The 18,017-nt window shown below is 49.4% G+C and overlaps 1 protein-coding gene across 1 annotated transcript in view; it reads left to right on the forward strand.

Moving 5' to 3' along the window:
* LOC117364262 (phospholipase B1, membrane-associated-like) overlaps positions 1-18,017 on the forward strand; it is a 296,571-nt gene that overhangs the window by 35,320 nt on the left and 243,234 nt on the right. The window contains exon 4 of the mRNA XM_033953278.1: positions 10,023-10,113. Coding sequence (XP_033809169.1) covers positions 10,023-10,113 — 91 coding nt within the window. The remainder of the gene's footprint in view (positions 1-10,022; positions 10,114-18,017) is intronic.

The following is an 18,017-nucleotide window of genomic DNA, read 5'->3' on the forward strand; positions in this document are numbered from 1 at the left end:
TTTTCTAATAAACAATTTATTTGAGACCAAATTGAATTCCAAAAGTTTATAATGCAGGGACAATGAAAAAGTAGATGATCTAAAGTTCCTGCTTCTAGATTACAGTGCCAGCATCTATTAGACTTAGAGCTATCCAACTTCTGTAAACGAACTGGGGTCCAAAAATCTTTATGTAATAAAAAGAACCAGGTTTGTCTCATAGATGCTGACACTGTACATCTCATTCTCCAGGACCAAATGCGTGGCCATTGAGAAGCAGAAATCTGACACTTCTTTAGCACTCTCCAGACCAGTAGAGGTTAATCCTTACGAATGGGTATATATCTAATCATGACCAGCAGGTGGAGACTGAAAACAAAACTTTGGGACAGTATATACTATCCTCCCTTCTCTATTTCCCTCAGTCTTCTTTCAGTCTCCAGCAGGTGTTGATGTGATCTGTACCCATCTCCCTTGGTAGGGCTGTTGGAATTTGTTTAGGGGGTTTATTGTCCCTGTTTTTGGCCGGACGGAGCTTGGGCGGACCCTGTTTGGGGGTTCGTCCGACCTCGGGGGTGTCAAACCCGGCGGGTCTCGAGCGGGGTCCCTCCCCCCACTTCCTCCACCTCCCCACATTTTTTTAGAGGAGCCTCAGCAGTAAGCCTTGCCCCCTAAATCAAGCAAGGCATATTGCTTCGAGAGCCTGTGGAGTCTGTTCTGTAAAAAAAAAAAAATCCTGATGTAGTGCTGGTCTGGAGGGTTGTTTCCCTTTAAGAAAACTGTATTTTACTGTATTTTTTCATCTAACCGGCACTTTTTTCTAGCTAGGTTGCGTATGGAGCAATTGTGCCCTTCTCCGGGGGAGTGGGACACAATTAGGTCCAGCCGCGAGGCACTCGCGGCCGGCCTGAACTCGGCGGTTTGGGTCGGTGAGGTGGTGGAGCTCCGTCGGCAGCGGCTGCAGGCGCCCAGAGCTCCCCGCCGATGGTGCCTCGTGAGTCGGCAAGGAGCAGTGGAGAAGCCCGGTCTTCTCCATCCGCCCACGGAGGGATTCCCCGAGCCGCCGACGGTCGGGTTTTTGAGGATTCCCTCTCAGCTGATTTTTTGACAGCTAATGCCGGCTTGCCTGCTTTAGCGGCTGAGACTGTTCAGGTCTCTCAGCCGCTACAGGCTATGGAGGGAGCTTTTTTGGCGGGAAAGTCGCCATCTTCTCTGTCTGGCCCCTCCATTTTGTCTTCCACCTCAGGTGACCTTCCCCCTGTTTTGTCTATGCAGGGGCAGGTTTCTGCTGGGTCCCCTGCTGTGGCAGGGAGTCCCTTGGGACCCTCGGGGGGTTTTTCTCCTGATTTTTTCTTTTCTTTATGCAGAGCCTATTTTCAGGCGGCTGCGGGTCCCGGTTGCGCCCAGGGGGTTTCGGGGGGTGGGGTTTCCTCCGCGCTCCCTGCGGCTTTGCCTCTCTCGTCTGACGTGACGTCCCCTCCGCCGCCTCCCTTGTCCAAGCGTCCGCGGGTGTCGTGGGACGAGGATTTGTGGTCGGAGGAACGTGTCGGTCTGGAGGAGGACCTGGACCCTTCTGAGGAATTCCAGGACCCTCTGGAGGGGACGGATACTGGCGGCGGGTTGTCGGGTGTCCCGTTCTCCAGTGAGGAGGCGTCCGTGGTGCGCCTTTTTCAGAGAGATGAGCTGCCTGACCTTATTCAACAGGTTTCTTCGGTTTTGCGTTTTGAGGACGCGCCGCCAGAGACTCCGCGTGTGGGGGACCCTCTGTTACGGGGGATCCGTTCCGTTTCCCGCTCTTTTCCTATGCATCAGGATATTCGGGATATTATTCTGGAGCAGTGGAAAACGCCGGAGACGCCGTTTCGGCTGACGCGCAGCATGGCTCGCCTGTATCCCATTCCTGAAGGGGATCGGGTTACGTTAGCTTCGCCAGTTGTGGATGCGGTGGTCTCGGCAATTTCCAAGCGGCATACCGTGCCTGTTGAGGGCGGTTCTGCCTTGCGGGACTCTGAGGAGCGCAAGTTGGAGAACATACTTAAGCAAAATTTTCAGGTCTCTGCCTTTGGGGTCCAGGCGGCTATTTGTGGGGGACTGGTCGCTCGCGCCGTGTTTCGGTGGGCGGAGCGTGTCTTGGATCGGGAGTCTGATGACTGGTCTCTGGTGGATCAGGAGGTAGCGAAGATTGAGATGGCTGCCTCATTCCTCTCAGATGCTCTATATGACTTGGTGCGGATCTCGGCTAAGTCTATGGCTTTTGGCGTGGCCGCAAGGCGTGTGTTGTGGCTGCGCGCTTGGGCGGCGGATGCTGCGTCCAAAGCTTAGCTTACTAAATTTCCCTTTCGGGGGTCGTTTTTATTTGGAGAGGACTTGGATAAGTTGATTCAGACTCTGTCGGACTCGAAAGTTCCCCGTCTGCCGGAGGACCGTGCCCGCCCTGCGTCTCGGGGTGGTGCGGCCCGGGGGCGTTTGCGGGAATTTCGCAAGTATCGCCCTGGGCGTGGGGCTGCTTCTTTCCAGTCTCCGGGGTTTTCCCGCGGTCGGTTCTTCCAACGCATGCAGCCCTTTCGGGGGGCCCGTCGGGGGGCAGGGAATCCCTCTGCCGGTTCCCCCGCTTCCCGTCCTGCTCAATGATGCCTTGCCGGCGCCCTCTTTGGTTCCGGTGGGGGCCCGGCTGCGCATCTTTTTCCCCAAAATGGGCCGAGATCACGTCCGATCAGTGGGTCCTGGGGGTGGTGCGGGACGGTTATGCCCTGGAGTTCGCCCGCTCTCTGCCGGACTTTTTCCTCGCTTCTCCATGTCAGACTCCTGGGAAGACGCAGGCTTTTCGCCAGACCCTTCAGCGCTTGCTAGATCTCAGGGCAGTTGTTCCAGTGCCCCCTCCGGAGTGGGGCACGGGCAGGTACTCCATTTACTTTGTGGTGCCCAAGAAGGAGGGGACCTTTCGGCCCATCCTCGATTTGAAAGGGGTCAACAGGGCTCTCAAGATTCCCTCTTTCCGTATGGAAACTCTGCGGTCGGTCATTCTGGCGGTTCAGCCGGGGGAGTTTCTCACTTCTCTTGATCTGACGGAGGCCTACTTGCATGTTCCCATTCGGGCCTCTCATCAGCGTTCCCTGCGCTTTGCGATCTTGGGTCAGCACTATCAGTTCTGTGCGCTTCCCTTTGGGCTGGCCACGGCTCCCCGGACGTTCACCAAGGTGATGGTGGTCGTCGCGGCAGCCTTGCGGTCGGAGGGCATCCTGGTACACCCCTACCTGGACGACTGGTTAATTCGGGCAAAGTCGTTGCAGGAAAGCTCCCGGGTTACGGCTCGGGTGGTGGAGTTTCTCCGGTCGCTGGGCTGGGTGGTCAACCTTTCCAAGAGTCGGTTGGTCCCGGCTCAGCGTCTGGAGTACCTAGGGGTGCTGTTCGACACCTCCTTGGGGAGGGTCTTCCTCCCAGAGGCCCGGGTGAGAAAATTGCAATCTCAGATTCGCCTGCTTTTGGCGTCCCGGTGTCCTCGGGCGCGAGATTTCCTCCGGGTCTTGGGGTCGATGGCGGCGTCCCTGGACGTGGTGAGGTGGGCGCGGGCCCACATGCGTCCTCTCCAGTATGCTCTGCTCCGGAGGTGGTCTCCCCAGAGGCACGGAATGGATGTTCCGGTTCCCCTGCGAGGCTTGGCGCGCTGCAGTCTGCGTTGGTGGCTCCAGACCCCTCACCTAGTTCAGGGGGTGGGTCTGGATCTTCCGCAGTGGACGGTGCTCCTTACGGATGCGAGTCTCCTGGGTTGGGGGGCTCAGTGTCTGGGTCACTCAGCTCAGGGTACCTGGTCCGCGGAGGAGCCCTCCTGGTCGATCAACGTGTTGGAGACCAGAGCGGTCCAGCTGGCGCTGTTGGCTTTCCACTCCCTTTTGTTGGGCAAGTCAGTCAGAGTCCTGTCGGACAATGCCACGGCGGTGGCTTATGTCAATCGTCAGGGGGGCACCAAGAGCACTCAGGTGGCGCAGGAGGCGGCTCGGCTCATGGTTTGGGCGGAGTCGCATCTTCTGGACCTCTCGGCCTCTCACATTGTCGGGGTAGAAAACGTTCAGGCGGACTTCCTCAGTCGTCACTTCTTGGATGGGCAGCCCCTGATGGATCTGATGGCCACAAGTGGCAACGCCAAAGTACCCCGCTTCTTCAGTCATCTTCACCCTGGCCGAGGGTCTGGATGCTCTGGTCCAACCGTGGCCAACGGAGGGGCTGTTGTATGTGTTCCCTCCTTGGCCATTAGTGGGCAGAGTACTGCTTCGCATTGTTCGCCACCCGGGGCTGGTGGTTTTGGTGGCTCCGGATTGGCCTCGTCGTCCGTGGTATGCGGATCTGGTGAGGCATCTGGTGGCGGATCCTCTTCCTCTGCCTCTCGTGTGCGATCTTCTGGTGCAGGGTCCCATTCCCATATTCGACCCATCTCCCTTTTGTCTTACGGCTTGGCTCTTGAAAGGGGCCGCCTGAGTAAGAAGGGATATTCAGATAAGGTGATCTCTACACTTTTGGGGGTCCCGGAGGCTTTCTACCTCTCGGGCTTATGTGCGGGTTTGGCGTCTTTTTGAGGAATGGTGCCGGGCGCGGGGAGTGGTCTCTTTTCGCGCTTCCCTGCCTAACATTCTAGAGTTCTTGCAGGCTGGCCTGGATAGAGGCCTGGCTTGGTCTTCTCTCCGGGTTCCACTGGCGGCCCTGTCGGCTTTTCGGGGGCTGGTGACAGGTCTGCGTTTGTCGGCCATTCCTGATGTGATTCGCTTTCTTCGGGCGGCCAAGTTGCTCAGGCCTCCCATAAGGCCCTCGATTCCCTCTTGGGTTCTCAATCTGGTTCTTTCGGTTCTGGTGCGCCCGCCTTTCGAGCCGTTGGATGGCTTTTCTTTGAAGGACCTTACGCTGAAGTCGGTCTTTTTGGTGGCCATTACTTCCGCTAGGCGGGTGTCTGAGCTACAGGCTTTCTCTTGTAGGGCTCCCTTCCTGGAATTTTCGAGGGAGCGGGTTGTTTTGCGGCCTGTTCCTTCCTTTCTGCCAAAAGTAGTTTTCTCCTTTTCATGTCAATCAATCGGTGGTCCTCCCGGTCTTGGGTAGTCGGGAGGGTTCTTCTGAGCATCGGCAGCTGCGCAAGTTGGATGTTGGTCGGGTCCTCCGCGCTTATGTGCAGAGGACCCGGGAATTTCGGAGCTCCCATCATCTCTTTGTCCTTCTGGCGGGTCCTCGTCGGGGGGCTGGAGCTTCTAGGGCTACTATTGCGCGCTGGATCAAGGAGACGATTGCTTCCGCTTATCTTCTGAGTCAGAAGCCGGTTCCAGAGTTTCTCAAGGCTCATTCCACTCGGGGTCAGGCGGCTTCTTGGGCTGAGTCGTCGCTCGTGCCTCCGGTGGATATTTGTAAGGCTGCGGTTTGGTCCTCCTTGCATTCATTTGTTAGGCATTATCGGGTAGATGTTCAGGCGCGTCGGGACGCGGTGTTCGGTGAGCGTGTTCTGGTATCGGCCCTTCGGGGGTCCCGCCCGTGAGGGGACTGCTTTGGTACGTCCCATTCGTAAGGATTAACCTCTACTGGTCTGGAGAGTGCTAAAGAAGGAGAAATTAGGTTCTTACCTGCTAATTTACTTTCTTTTAGCTTCTCCAGACCAGTAGAGGTCCCCACCCTGTCTGTTATTGTTGTTGTTGGGGCTGTTTCGCGGGCAGTTTTTGTTTTTTGCTGCGGGTTCTAGTATTTTTCTAGGGCCGGGGAGAATTAAAGAACAGCGGCTGTGGCTCGGCTGGCTTAGCTGGCGAGCTGTGGGGACATTTTCCTTCGGGTATTTCTCCTCTGCATTTTCCAACAGCATTTGGGTATGTTATTTGTTACTCCTGTTCGGAGTATTGTTTTCTTCCTGTTTTCCAGTTCTTGGTTCTGCTTGGCTATTCGGCAGACTGAGGGAAATAGAGAAGGGAGGATAGTATATACTGTCCCAAAGTTTTGTTTTCAGTCTCCACCTGCTGGTCATGATTAGATATATACCCATTCGTAAGGATTAACCTCTACTGGTCTGGAGAAGCTAAAAGAAAGTAAATTAGCAGGTAAGAACCTAATTTCTCCTTAATCTCAATGCTCCAAATGTCTCTAAGACCAGTTTTTTGTTTTTTTATTAAGAAATCCAGATAATAATTTATACCACTGCGCAGCTTTGTTTATTAAAAATTCACATTTCCATGGGCTGCGGACAGGGCTCTTGCTTTCATTCTCAAAACTACTGTTATTACAGACTGCTGTTTTTGTTCATGAAAAATCTCTGATTACTCTAACTAGGGTTACAAAAGGTATGGATTTCCCCAGAAATGTTCTCCGTTTCGAGGACATGTCCAGATGACTTGTCTGGGTTTTGAAAAGTTTCCAGCAACGAGCGACGTCGGGACGGCATCTGCACATGTGCGGGTGCAATGCAGAGATGCCACGCGCATGCGATGTTGTCATTGCATCACACCAGCACATGCGCAGATGCTGTCCCAACGAGCAAACAGATCGAGGGGGTGGGGTTGGGGGCAGACTGGGGCATGGCTAGGTGAAATGGGGTGGTCCTGGGGGTGAGGTCATGGGACCCGATTTTCATTCCCCAAAATTTGGTAACCCTAACCATAAGATTCTATCATTGTAAAATATACACAGAAATGTATCATTGCATTAAGTCCCCAGAGCTGCCCTGTGCTAAGATTTTGCCATAAATGCAGACGCAGAAAAACACAACATCTTTTCCAAGATCCCTGTGTGCAGAACATTTCTCTGTCCCTCCATGAGTCCAACTTTTCTTCATCTCTCATCCCCCAGATTATTTTTCACCACTACCACTCCTTCTATCACCCCTCTCCAACACCATGCCACATCTCTCCCTCCATCACTATGCCCAGCATTTCTCCCCTTTGTATCCCCTTTAATCTATCCCTCTGTTCCTTCTCCACCACCATATCCAACATTTCTCCCTCTCATTCTTCTATTCCCCATGCATCTCTACCTCACTCCTCTCTACGCCCAACTTTCCTCTTTCTTTCCCCATGTGCACCATCTCTTTCTCTCTCACTCACTCACTCAGGTCCAACAATTGTCCCTTTCTATTCCCTCCCTCCTTCCTATGTCCCAACTTAATACCCCCTTCCTCGCTCCCTTGTGTAAAATTGCTGCATTTACTGTTTTTCCTATTAATGTTCCTGCCCTTCTTTCTGTGTCCCGAGTTCATGCCCCCTCCCTACCTCCCTATTAATGCCCCCTCTCTTCCTTCTTTCCTGTTAATGCCCTCTCCCTCCCTTCTGTGTCCAAAGTTCATGCCCCCTCCCCCTCACTGCCTTCCAGCCTTTGTCCCACCCCCTTCCTCTTTCTCTCCCCGAAGCCGACCCATGCCGAAGCTTGCCTGACCCCAAGCCAACCTGCCGCCAATTCCTCCTCCCACCCAGTCCACTGCCGCCCCCAAGGTGCATGATTGCACGCTACTGGCTCACAAGCCTTCCGCGTGCAATCGCTGCTCGTGCCTGGCTCTTCCTTGCCCGGAGTTGTGGCAGCGGTGGGGGATAACTGAATGGGTGGCGGCGGGTGGTGGCAGGGAGGAATCGACGGTCAGTTTGTATACCCCCAACAGGCGGCCCGTGTACCACCTAGGGTACACGTACCACAGGTTGAGAAACACTGCTGTAGATTATCTGGGACAACCTACCACATTGACCAATCAATAAGGCTATTAAGAACCTTCCCAAAGCAAATGAAGGCCTGGTTTAAAGCCGAGGGTGAACACTTTGAGTATTCACAGTGAAATTCTGACACATTGGGCTCCTTATACTAAACTGCTCCTTTTACTATGAGTGTCGGAGGAGTTAACTTGCCAACCCATGGTAGAAACCTCTACTGCGGTTTAGTAAAACCCAGTGATTGTTAATTGTATCATTTGAATGAAGTTATTTTACTGTGTTTTAGCGCAAACATTTTTAACCCGCAAAAATCGCTAGATAGTAATGCTAGCCTGTTAGTAACATCAACACAGCTTAAGATAATTAAATGTTGTTTAAAAGTAATATGTAAGTATGATGACTATATAAGTACATAAAATTTCTGATTGAAATTCAAAGCGGTTGCTAAGAAAATGGCAACAACCCCTCATATATACATATATACCACATTTACTTGAATATAAATCAAGATTTTGGAGGTCAAAATAATGGCTCAAACATGGGTGCCTCGGTTTATATTCAAGTTCTCCCCAGCTCTGCACAGCCTCACCCACCTTCCGGACCATCACAGGCCTACATTAAGCTCTAGTGGTACAGCGGTGAGCTGGAGCAGGAGTGATCTACCTACATTCCTGTCCTGTGCAGTCTCGCCACTGAAAATGGCTGCCGCAAATTTCTACGGCAAACTTGCAAAACTTTTGCGAGTTTAGCAGTCTCACAAGGTTGCTGCAGGAACTTGTGGCAGCCATTATAAGTAGCAAAATTGCACAGGACAGGAGTGTAGGATGATTGCTCCTGCCCTGGCTCACTGCTGGACCACCAAGGCTTAAGGGTGGCCTACAATGGGTCTGGGAGGCAGAAATGGGGTGGAGTAATACATATTAGCCAGGACAGGGCACAGGAAAGATCACTTCTATCCCTGCTCATCACTGGACCACCAGGGCTTAAAGTAGGCCCAGGGAGAGGCCTACAATGGGTGGGGAGGAGCTAAGAGCAGCACAGAGCCTGTCAAGACAGGTTGGGACAAAATGGAACTGGACAGGACATCTCTTAGAAAACAGGAATGTGGATGCCAAGGAGGGGGAGGAAGGAGAGAGAGGATCACCTGTACTTGAATATAAACCCTCGGATTATATTCGTCATCTATTGCCCCCTTTATTTATTTTTTTTTTTGGGGGGGGTGGTTATCTAGGTTTATATTTGGATTGGTTTATATTTGAATATATACGGTGTGTATGTATATATACACACTTTTCATTTCATTTATTAAAAACATATATACTGCCATTCAGAAAGGTTTGCAATGTATATAAGTTTAAAAAGTAGCTTATCCACTGGTAAACTCTCTAAGGGCCTCTTTTACAAAGCCACAGTAGCGATGCTACTGAAATAAATGCAGTGAATCCCATTCAATTCCTTTGTATAAGAGACCCTAAAACATTTATGCCCCACATACTGTAACATACACTCCAATAGAACTTAACCATATAATTCATTGCTCAAACGCTATGGGCTCCTTTTATCAAGCCGCGCTAGCGGGGTTAGCATGTCTGACATTTCATCACGCGCTAACCCCCACGGCCGGCTAAATAACTAACGCCTGCTCAATTCAGGTGTTAGCAGCTAGCGCGGCAGGCGGTTTAACGTGCGGTATTACCCGCGTTAAACCCCTATATATACAGTATTAATGGTCCTTCATAATGCATGCAATTTCCAAAAGCCATTTTCCCAGCTGGATAATTGTTTGTAAAGGTAAATAGATTGCCATTCAAGCCACTGGTAAGAGGGGTCCTTCGCTTCCTCCTCAAAGCGCAAAACCGAAGAAACCTGAAGAATAAGCTCCTGCAGCTCTTCCCGGTGAAAAATGTGCATCATCGACACACCCTCGCCAACCGGCATCTCAGAAAAACAGACTCCCTCATTGTCCACGCACACCCCCTGTTCCCCGAGAGGATCTTGGGGATCGAACAAAGGGTCCAAGTCCTCATCAGGCAAAAAACATGAATGTAAATAAAAAAATCCTTGTCCCTTGAAACCTGTGATGGATGCTCCATGATGAAACTTAAATAGGTGATTCAGGAGACACCCAGATCACTCACAGGTATGCGGTAGGAATTCATGATCCCAAGGTCACTGTGTTCAAAGGCCCATCTCCCGGAGGCAAGAGGAAGGCAGAGTTTTCTCAGGCAAGTTTCAAGAAGATGTGTCCAAGGGCAGTCAAACTCTTAGACAGACTTCTGGAATCCTCTTTTCAAATATATTTCTTGCTCTGCTTTCAATATTCTGTGGAGTTCTCTTCCTTTAAGAGAATGAAATGTAAAATTCTACAAACCTTTTATTTCCTTGCAGAAGTTTCCTGAAAAACCTCAAATTAGATTAGGTGAGCACGAAGTCCTCAAGTGCCAGGATATGGACCCCTCTCCCAAGGACCCTTCTTCAGGTAGGCAGCTCTGTCTACAGGAAGCTGACTGATCTTATAGACTTCTGGTTCAGAAGCCAGCAAATTCTGCATATTCACAGAAACGTCAGTACTAAGACTAAGTGAAGTTGGTTAAAACAAATTTGGGTTTGAAGAAGCTCTCAGAATTCTAACTCATGCTATATAAATGGTAGCTGAGTGTTGGCACTAAGATGGCAGTTCTATAAGGGGGTGCTCCAATACAGTGCGGGGAGAACCCAGGTTCCAGGTTTCTACCACTCTCTGAGTTCTTCTTCACTCAGAGAGTGGTAGAAAATTGGAACGCTCTTCCGGAGTCTGTCGTAGGGGAAAATACCCTCCAGGGATTCAAGACAAAGTTAGACAAGTTCCTGCTGAACTAGAACGTGCGCTGGTAGGGCTAGTCTCAATTAGGGCGCTGGTCTTTGACCAAAGGGCTGCCGCGTGATTATTTTGGTTTCTTAGCTTCTAGTCTGTTAGTGCAGGCATTGGTATTATCTATATTGGACTACTGTAATATTGTCTATTTGGGTGCACCGAAGAAAGTTGTGAAAAAATTAAGAATAGTGCAGAACACGGCTGTTCGTCTGATATTCGGACTAAAGAAAATTGATCATATTAGTCCTTATTGCCGATCACTGCACTGGTTGCCAGTGGAAGCACGAGTAATGTTCAAATTCTCATGCCTCTGTTTCAAGTCAGTTTGGGGATTGGCAGCTACATACCTACTATCTCATTTTGCCTTATATAACCCTGTGCGGATAACCAGGAACTGCAAACTATTTGCTTACCCGAAGATTTTAGGTTGTAAACTCAGGTCTTATTTAGATAGGATGCTTGCCTTCCAAGCAAGCAAACAACAGTCCTGGTTGGGTAATTTTATCAGTGGAGCCATGTTGTCCTATGGCGCTTTTAGAAAAGAAATCAAGACAATATTATTTGATAAATTCATTTCTTAATCTGTGCTTTTATCTTTACTTTTTAAACATAACTAATCTTATCCTATCAATTTTAAACTTTTCATGTCTTTTAATTCATTTCTTACTATTTTGTATTTCACTGATTGTCCAGTTTTTCTCTTTTGTGGAAACTGCCTAGAATTCTTTTGATTAAGGCGGTATAGAAAAATAAAGTTATGTTATGTTATGTTCTTATGTTCCACTATAGAATACTAGCTATAACTTGTGATGTTGTGTCTAAATATAGGCATGCCCCTGTACGCAGGCCAATGGCAGCTATAATTGGGTGAACCTAATTGTGGTATACGACATGCATAACTTACATTATTCTGTAAGCTGCGTAGAAAAGTGGCAGTCCTGCCCATGATCTGCCTATTTGTATGCCCCACTTGTAGTTCCACACTGTAGCTGTCATGTGTACTCATAGATCAGCGCAGACTACACACTATTGCTGCCCGATTCACGATTCGAATCAGTTCACCAATTCACTTCGGGTGAATCGTTTCGAATCGATTCAAAACACAAAAAAATGGCTTCCTGATTCGCCTGACCCTCCTCCCTCGCCCCCTAAAGCAGGAGCGGCAGCTGCCACACCTGTTTTAGAAGGCGAGGGAGAGGGTCAGTCGGGAAGTGCTGCTGTCGGCTTCCCCCCCCCCGGCGTCCGGCTTCCAGCTCCCACCCCCGGCCTCCCTGCACTGTTTACCTTCCAGCTGTAACAGCCTGCAAGCAAGATCACGGTGTTAGCTGCTGGTTCCTCTGTCGCGGTCCCGCCCCTCCTCTGACGTCAGGCAGGCCTTCAGGGGTGGGATAGGTCTTCAAGGAGGGGACAAGCCTTCAAGGGGGGAGGCAGGCCTTCAAAGGGGGGACAGACCTGCAGGGGAGGGGGGCCCTGGTATAGAAGTACATGGAGGGATGGAAGGGGGGTTCAAAGAGATGTGCATATGCTGGACTTTGGGGAGGAAGAAATGGGTCTGAAAATAGAGGAGAGGGGGCGAGGGAGAGAGATGATGGACAATAGGATTTAGGGAGGGAAGGTACAGAAAGGGAGAGAAGTTTGACGCAAGGGATGGTGTGGAGGGGGGGATAGAGATACTGGATAGGAGGATAGTTGGGAAAAGAAAGGGAGAGATGGTGGACCCTGGGATGGTGGGGAAGGAAGGAGAGATGCTGGATGAAAGGGTAGTTAAGAAAAGGTGGATCTGTGGAGGGAGACCAAAAAAAGGAAAGATGCCAGACCTCCTGGGGAGGGAAGAGAAACGGAAGGGGAGGACAGAGATGGAAAATGGATGATTAGAAGGGAGAAAGAAGAAAGAAGGAGAGCCTGGCAAGCAAGTTATCAGAAGACAACCAGAGCCTGAGACCAACAAAATTTGAATAGTGACCAGACAACAAAAGGTAGAAAAACTAATTTTATTTTCTGTTTTGTGATTACAATATGTCAGATTTGAAATGTGTATCCTGCCGGAGCTGGTGTTAGACCGCAAATGTGAGCTAGGATTTAACAGAGCGAGGAAAAGTCTTTTTTGTTTGTTTATTTTGTTTACACCACAGCGCCAGTGTGGTTAGGAGAAGGCAAAGGGGGTGAAGAGGCTGTAAAATAAACCCATCCGAATACTGCTATTACCCAGCAATACACTTCTAAATATAAGCCCAAACAGCTGGAAGGGCTCGGGTCTCAGAAACGGAGCCTACGCACAGTAGTGACAATCACAAACTGAGGAAAATCAGCGTAGTACAATCGCTCCAACTCCAATCATTGACCCACATATATTTTTTTAAAGCATTTTCAAAAAGCAATTAAAACAGCTAACCCACAGCCGGGTTGCATAGAAGTGTAAGCCAGAAACTGAAAAAAACAGCAACCAAACTACTTAGCTTTTATGGCTGACTTTGCTGACTTTGCTGATTTGTCTTTATAGAAGAGTGCAGTCACTAGTGTAGATTTGCCGACGCGGCCAGCGTTTCGCGGAAATAATTAATCAAAAGCATCCGCTGCATCAGGGCCACCAGGACATTCAAAAAGTCAAGGCTTCAATTACAGCACTCGGTCACAGAATTTCAAAGCTTTGAAATTCTGTGACCGAGTGCTGTAATTGAAGCCTTGACTTTTTGAATGTCCTGGTGGCCCTGACGCAGCGGATGCTTTTGATTAATTATTTCCGCGAAACGCTGGCCGCGTCGGCAAATCTACACTAGTGACTGCACTCTTCTATAAAGACAAATCAGCAAAGTCAGCAAAGTCAGCCATAAAAGCTAAGTAGTTTGGTTGCTGTTTTTTTCAGTTTCTGGCTTACACTTCTTCTATGCAACCCGGCTGTGGGTTAGCTGTTTTAATTGCTTTTTGAAAATGCTTTAAAAAAATATATGTGGGTCAATGATTGGAGTTGGAGCGATTGTACTACGCTGATTTTCCTCAGTTTGTGATTGTCACTACTGTGCGTAAGCTCCGTTTCTGAGACCCGAGCCCTTCCAGCTGTTTGGGCTTATATTTAGAAGTGTATTGCTGGGTAATAGCAGTATTCGGATTGGTTCTCTATTATATATATATATATATACTGCTGGGGTATTTTGTTGTAAAATAAACCCACCAGGATGTTTGAAACCCCCCTCCCAAAAAAAAAAAAAAAAAACCATCCAATTGGGCAAGAAATCGAATCGAATCGAAAAACCAATTCAGTAGTCTGAATCGAATCGAATTTTTTTTTTCCTGAATCGGGCAGCACTACTACACACACTGTATTTTATGGAGTTTCTTATTTTCAATTTTTAATTTGTTCATCACCCTGAGTTGCTACTGCGGCTTTGTAAAAGGGGCCCTAAGTGTCACATTGTATTGGCTTCAGTTGCGTGCAGTCAGGGCTTTCACTCTACCCTCTGAAGGCCCTGAGGGCACTGCTCGAAATTTGTTTGGTTGAGAGGGCAACAGGCAGGTGCTGCTCAGCCAATCAAATTCAGATCAGTACTGTCAGGGCCTTCAGGGGGGTTTGGAGAATCCCCAGCCTAAGAGCCCTGCTTTTTTTATGTTGTTGTTGTTTACTTTTTATTTAATGCAGTTTGACTGGTTGACCAGGCAGCCTACTCAACAAATCAAACTGCATCAAGCGAAATTAAACAAAATTTTTTAAAAAAGTAAGGCTGTAGAGAAGGGGATTCACTGATTGGCTTATACTTTACCTTGGGTTTTAACAAGTCTATAATCTGAACGGTGAATCAAATTCCACTTCCCTAGCAACATAAGCAGATGAATCCAGAGACCAATGAGATAGCCCACATCTACCAGCAGGCGGAGATAGAGAAACTGATTAACAGGTGGTCCTATTGGCTGGCACTCCTCCTGTTTCATCAGTATGCTCTATCTCCCAGCAGGGGAAAGTCGCTGTTCCACTAGCTCCTGAATTTTGGCTGTGGCTGGATAAATATTTTCTCCTGTTGAGGTTTGCTCTTCAGTGAGGCAGCAATTATATTTCTCCTTAACTAAACTAAACTAAGCCTTAAGTTTATATACTGCATCATCTCCACGGAAGTGGAGCTCGACACGGTTTACAAAGCTTAAAAATAAGAAGAAGGGTTTACAAAAGCATATAAAAAGAGGGGATGTAGACAGAAGGAGAGAAAGTTATATGCTAGGGAAAAGCCAGGTTTTCAGTTGTTTTCGGAATAGTTGGAGGGAACCCAGGTTCCGCAGCGGGACAGTGAGATCGTTCCAAAGGCCCGTGATTTTGGAGAGGAGGGATTTTCCCAGTATACCTGCATGGAGGATGCCTTGTAGAGAGGGGAAGGATAGTTTATGTCTGTGGGCTGATCTGGTGGTGGCAGGCGTCTGGGCGAGGAAGGATAGAGGGATTAGGGGTGGAAGGATGCCGTGAATGATCTTGAAAGCTAGGCAGGAACATTTGAAATGAATTCTGGAAAGCACTGGGAGCCAGTGAAGACTGGTAAGTAGTGGGGAGATGTGATCAGATTCAGTGAGACAGGGGTGTCCAGCTGGACGGTGCCAGCTTTAGAGGTTACACTTGGGCCCCCCTCCAGTGATAGAGGGGTTAGCTGGGTCTTTAATTTTTCTTCTTTCCCTTGAAAAAAAAAAAAAGAAAGAGACCATTTGCTATTTGCAGTTATGCATTCTCAGGGGTGCTCAACCGGTGTCTGCCGGTGTCTGTCAGTCCTGTAAGCCTGGTTGTGAGTATCCCTTTGTTACATTGCCCTGCGGGTTATATTATTTTGTGGTTGTCTTGGACCTATGGATTTGTGTTGGTTTTGTGCTTGTTCTGGAGTACCTGCAGCTGTGCAGTTGCGTGCCTTCCAACTAGCTTTCCTCATCTTCTAAGCCTTGTTAGGGCAGTGAACAATGTGCAGTATGGGGAGTTTTTCATTTGCAATGTGTGCTTTTTTCAGTTCAGGCCTTCTGTTTGGTGTCTTGGGCACTGTTGTTCAAATCGGTGTTTTCCCGCGCGCGGGAGCCGCGAGCTTGTTTTTGTGCGTGGGCGGGAGAGACCTGACTTTTGCGGCCTGTTCGCTGGGGCTGTCCTGTGCGCAGTGGGTGCTGCGGCGGTGTTCAAGCTGCCGAGTGAGTCGCGCTTGTGGAGTCAGTGCCTTTCAGAGAGCGGGTGGCTCGCGCTTCTGCTCTGACGCTGGCGGCGGAGCCACTGCGTTATTGGCGCCTGTTTTCAGCTGCGGCCTTATCTCTGCGCCTCCCCAGTCTCCCGGTTCTGATCCTGACTGTGTCGGGGGTTGCAGGTACAATTGCTGTTCACACGGCGGTGGGACTCTCTCCCGAAGTGCTTCTTCCTTCTTCCCGAAGGAGCCATCCTGCCTTGCCTGAGGGCGCTGGAGAGGGAGTCCATTCGGCAATTGGCCCCTCGGTTACAGCTTGTCACGGCGCTGGGTCAGCAGGAGGTGCTTTGCCGCTGGGACGGTCAGCGGCGGGGGAGGGATACCCGGGTCTTGGTTCGGATCTATCCTTCTGCATCCCGGGGTCCCGGTATGGTAAGAGTTCTGCCTGTTGGCTGTTGCCTCTTATTTGCGCCTTGGGGTCGCACTGCTGGTATCAGGTGGTGCGATTACAATATTTCCTTGTCATATGTATGTCTATTATATTGCTGGAGAGTTTAAGTGATTTTATACACTTACTGATGATAATACAAGGGATATAGAATTTACAAAAAAAAAAAAAAGAACAAAATAAAATAAAAATAAACCGCCTTGTACTGGCGTGCTGAGTTTCCTGTTGGGGCTACGCGCTCTTAGTAATGTGGGGTTACCTGGTGTCACCTTCATTTTTCAAGTGGGCAGGACTAGGTTTTGTTTGTATCTGGATCAACGCAGGGTCCTGTGTTTTTCGGGATACTCAACAACCTTGTGCGGCTATCGTCTTTTCCTGACGTATGTTAATCAGCTCCCCTATTTTTTTTTTCCCCTCTCCGGATTGTTATGTGCGGGGTCGTTCCCTGGTAGCCATGTGATGACCGGCTCTCTGAGAGGGGAGACAGGGCTGTTTGTCAGTTTGCATCATCCCTGCAGTGTATTTTGGACAAGGTGTTTTCTCTTTCTGCCTGCCAGGTACATGTCCTTTGCTGAGGGGCACTGAACTCAGTTTTGGGGCGGCAGTGCTAGATGCCCTGGCGGAACTTATCCACTTATGGTAGGGGGAATAACTTTCTTCCTTTCCTGTGCTTTTCATGTTCCTCCGCTGTTGCACAGGCCTTTCCGGCGTTCCCCTATTTCATGGTAAAGGCTACTCCGCTCCGATTCTTTCTGTATCCAAGCGGCGTGCAGTCTCTCTTTTCCAATCTAGCCCCTAATTGGGACGGTCTAGTGGCCTTGCTGGTATATATTGTGTCCGATATATCTCCATTGGATTGATAGCACCTCACTCTGGACAACCTGTCATTGCAGCGGTGTCCCAGATGAACGCTTTTCCGGTTTTTCTTCCTGTCATTTGTTAAATTGATCTAGCAATTCCTGATTGACCCTCCCTGATCCAGCCACATACCTCTTTTACCCATGTATTCTCCATGGCAGTGCCGAGGCACCATCTTGTTGTAATCCACCTAGACTGAGAGGTATTGGCGGGATAGACGGCATCAATTTAATGATATTATATGGGGGGGTGGCAATCATGGATTCCATATCTTGGCAGTTAGTTGCTTGTCTCTCTTTGGGCAGCGCTTTCGATTTTGGCACACGTGCCATTTCTCCTATCCAAGGTTCAAGAAAATTTTAGAAAATGTGGCCAGAGGTACTGTTTTGGCGCTACCAGGTGATTCACCTAATTTCTTCTTGACTGAATGCTGGATTCGGTTGTCTTTCAGTCGGGTCATTTGATTGACACGAACAGGGTGATTTCTTTCCTCAGTTCTTTGGACGTGAATCTTTGAAATTTGCACAGCGCTTTTTTCTCCTGTACTATTTATAGGTATGTCGAGGAGATGTTTTTTTGTTCCTATGGGAGAGACATGTGTTCTTCCTAGAAACTTGGGCGATGGGTCACAGTCTCAGGTTTACAGGCTTCTTTGGTCACCAAGACTCAGAGTATGGAATTCTCTTGTTGCCGCGCTGGGAACTTAGGCTTGCTTTCCCATTATAACCCTACAGCAGTCGCCCTTGTTCTGGTGATGCCCGGTTTCTCAGGGCTCCGATTAGTTGATAGGCTCCTCATGCATCGCTGTGTATGTTTTGGTGGCTCAGCGAGATTTCTCCTTTAAAAGGCATGCCTCGGTCTTTGCTGGACTAGCTCATGGCCACCATACATCCCGGGCTGTTGGGTTGGGGGGACTCGGTGCCTTCCATCCTCAGCTTCAGGAGTCTGGTCTTCAGGGTCGACTCCGTACTTGTTCATTCTTCTACTCTTGAGCGTGGTCAGGCTACCTTTCTGGAGCTTCAGACCCTTCTTCCAGAATGCCGCTGAGGGCCTTTCAGTCGGTATTTTGATGGGGGTATTATCCCAGGACA

This window comes from Geotrypetes seraphini, chromosome 7 (genome assembly GCF_902459505.1).
Source record: "Geotrypetes seraphini chromosome 7, aGeoSer1.1, whole genome shotgun sequence".
Lineage (NCBI taxonomy): Eukaryota > Metazoa > Chordata > Amphibia > Gymnophiona > Dermophiidae > Geotrypetes > Geotrypetes seraphini.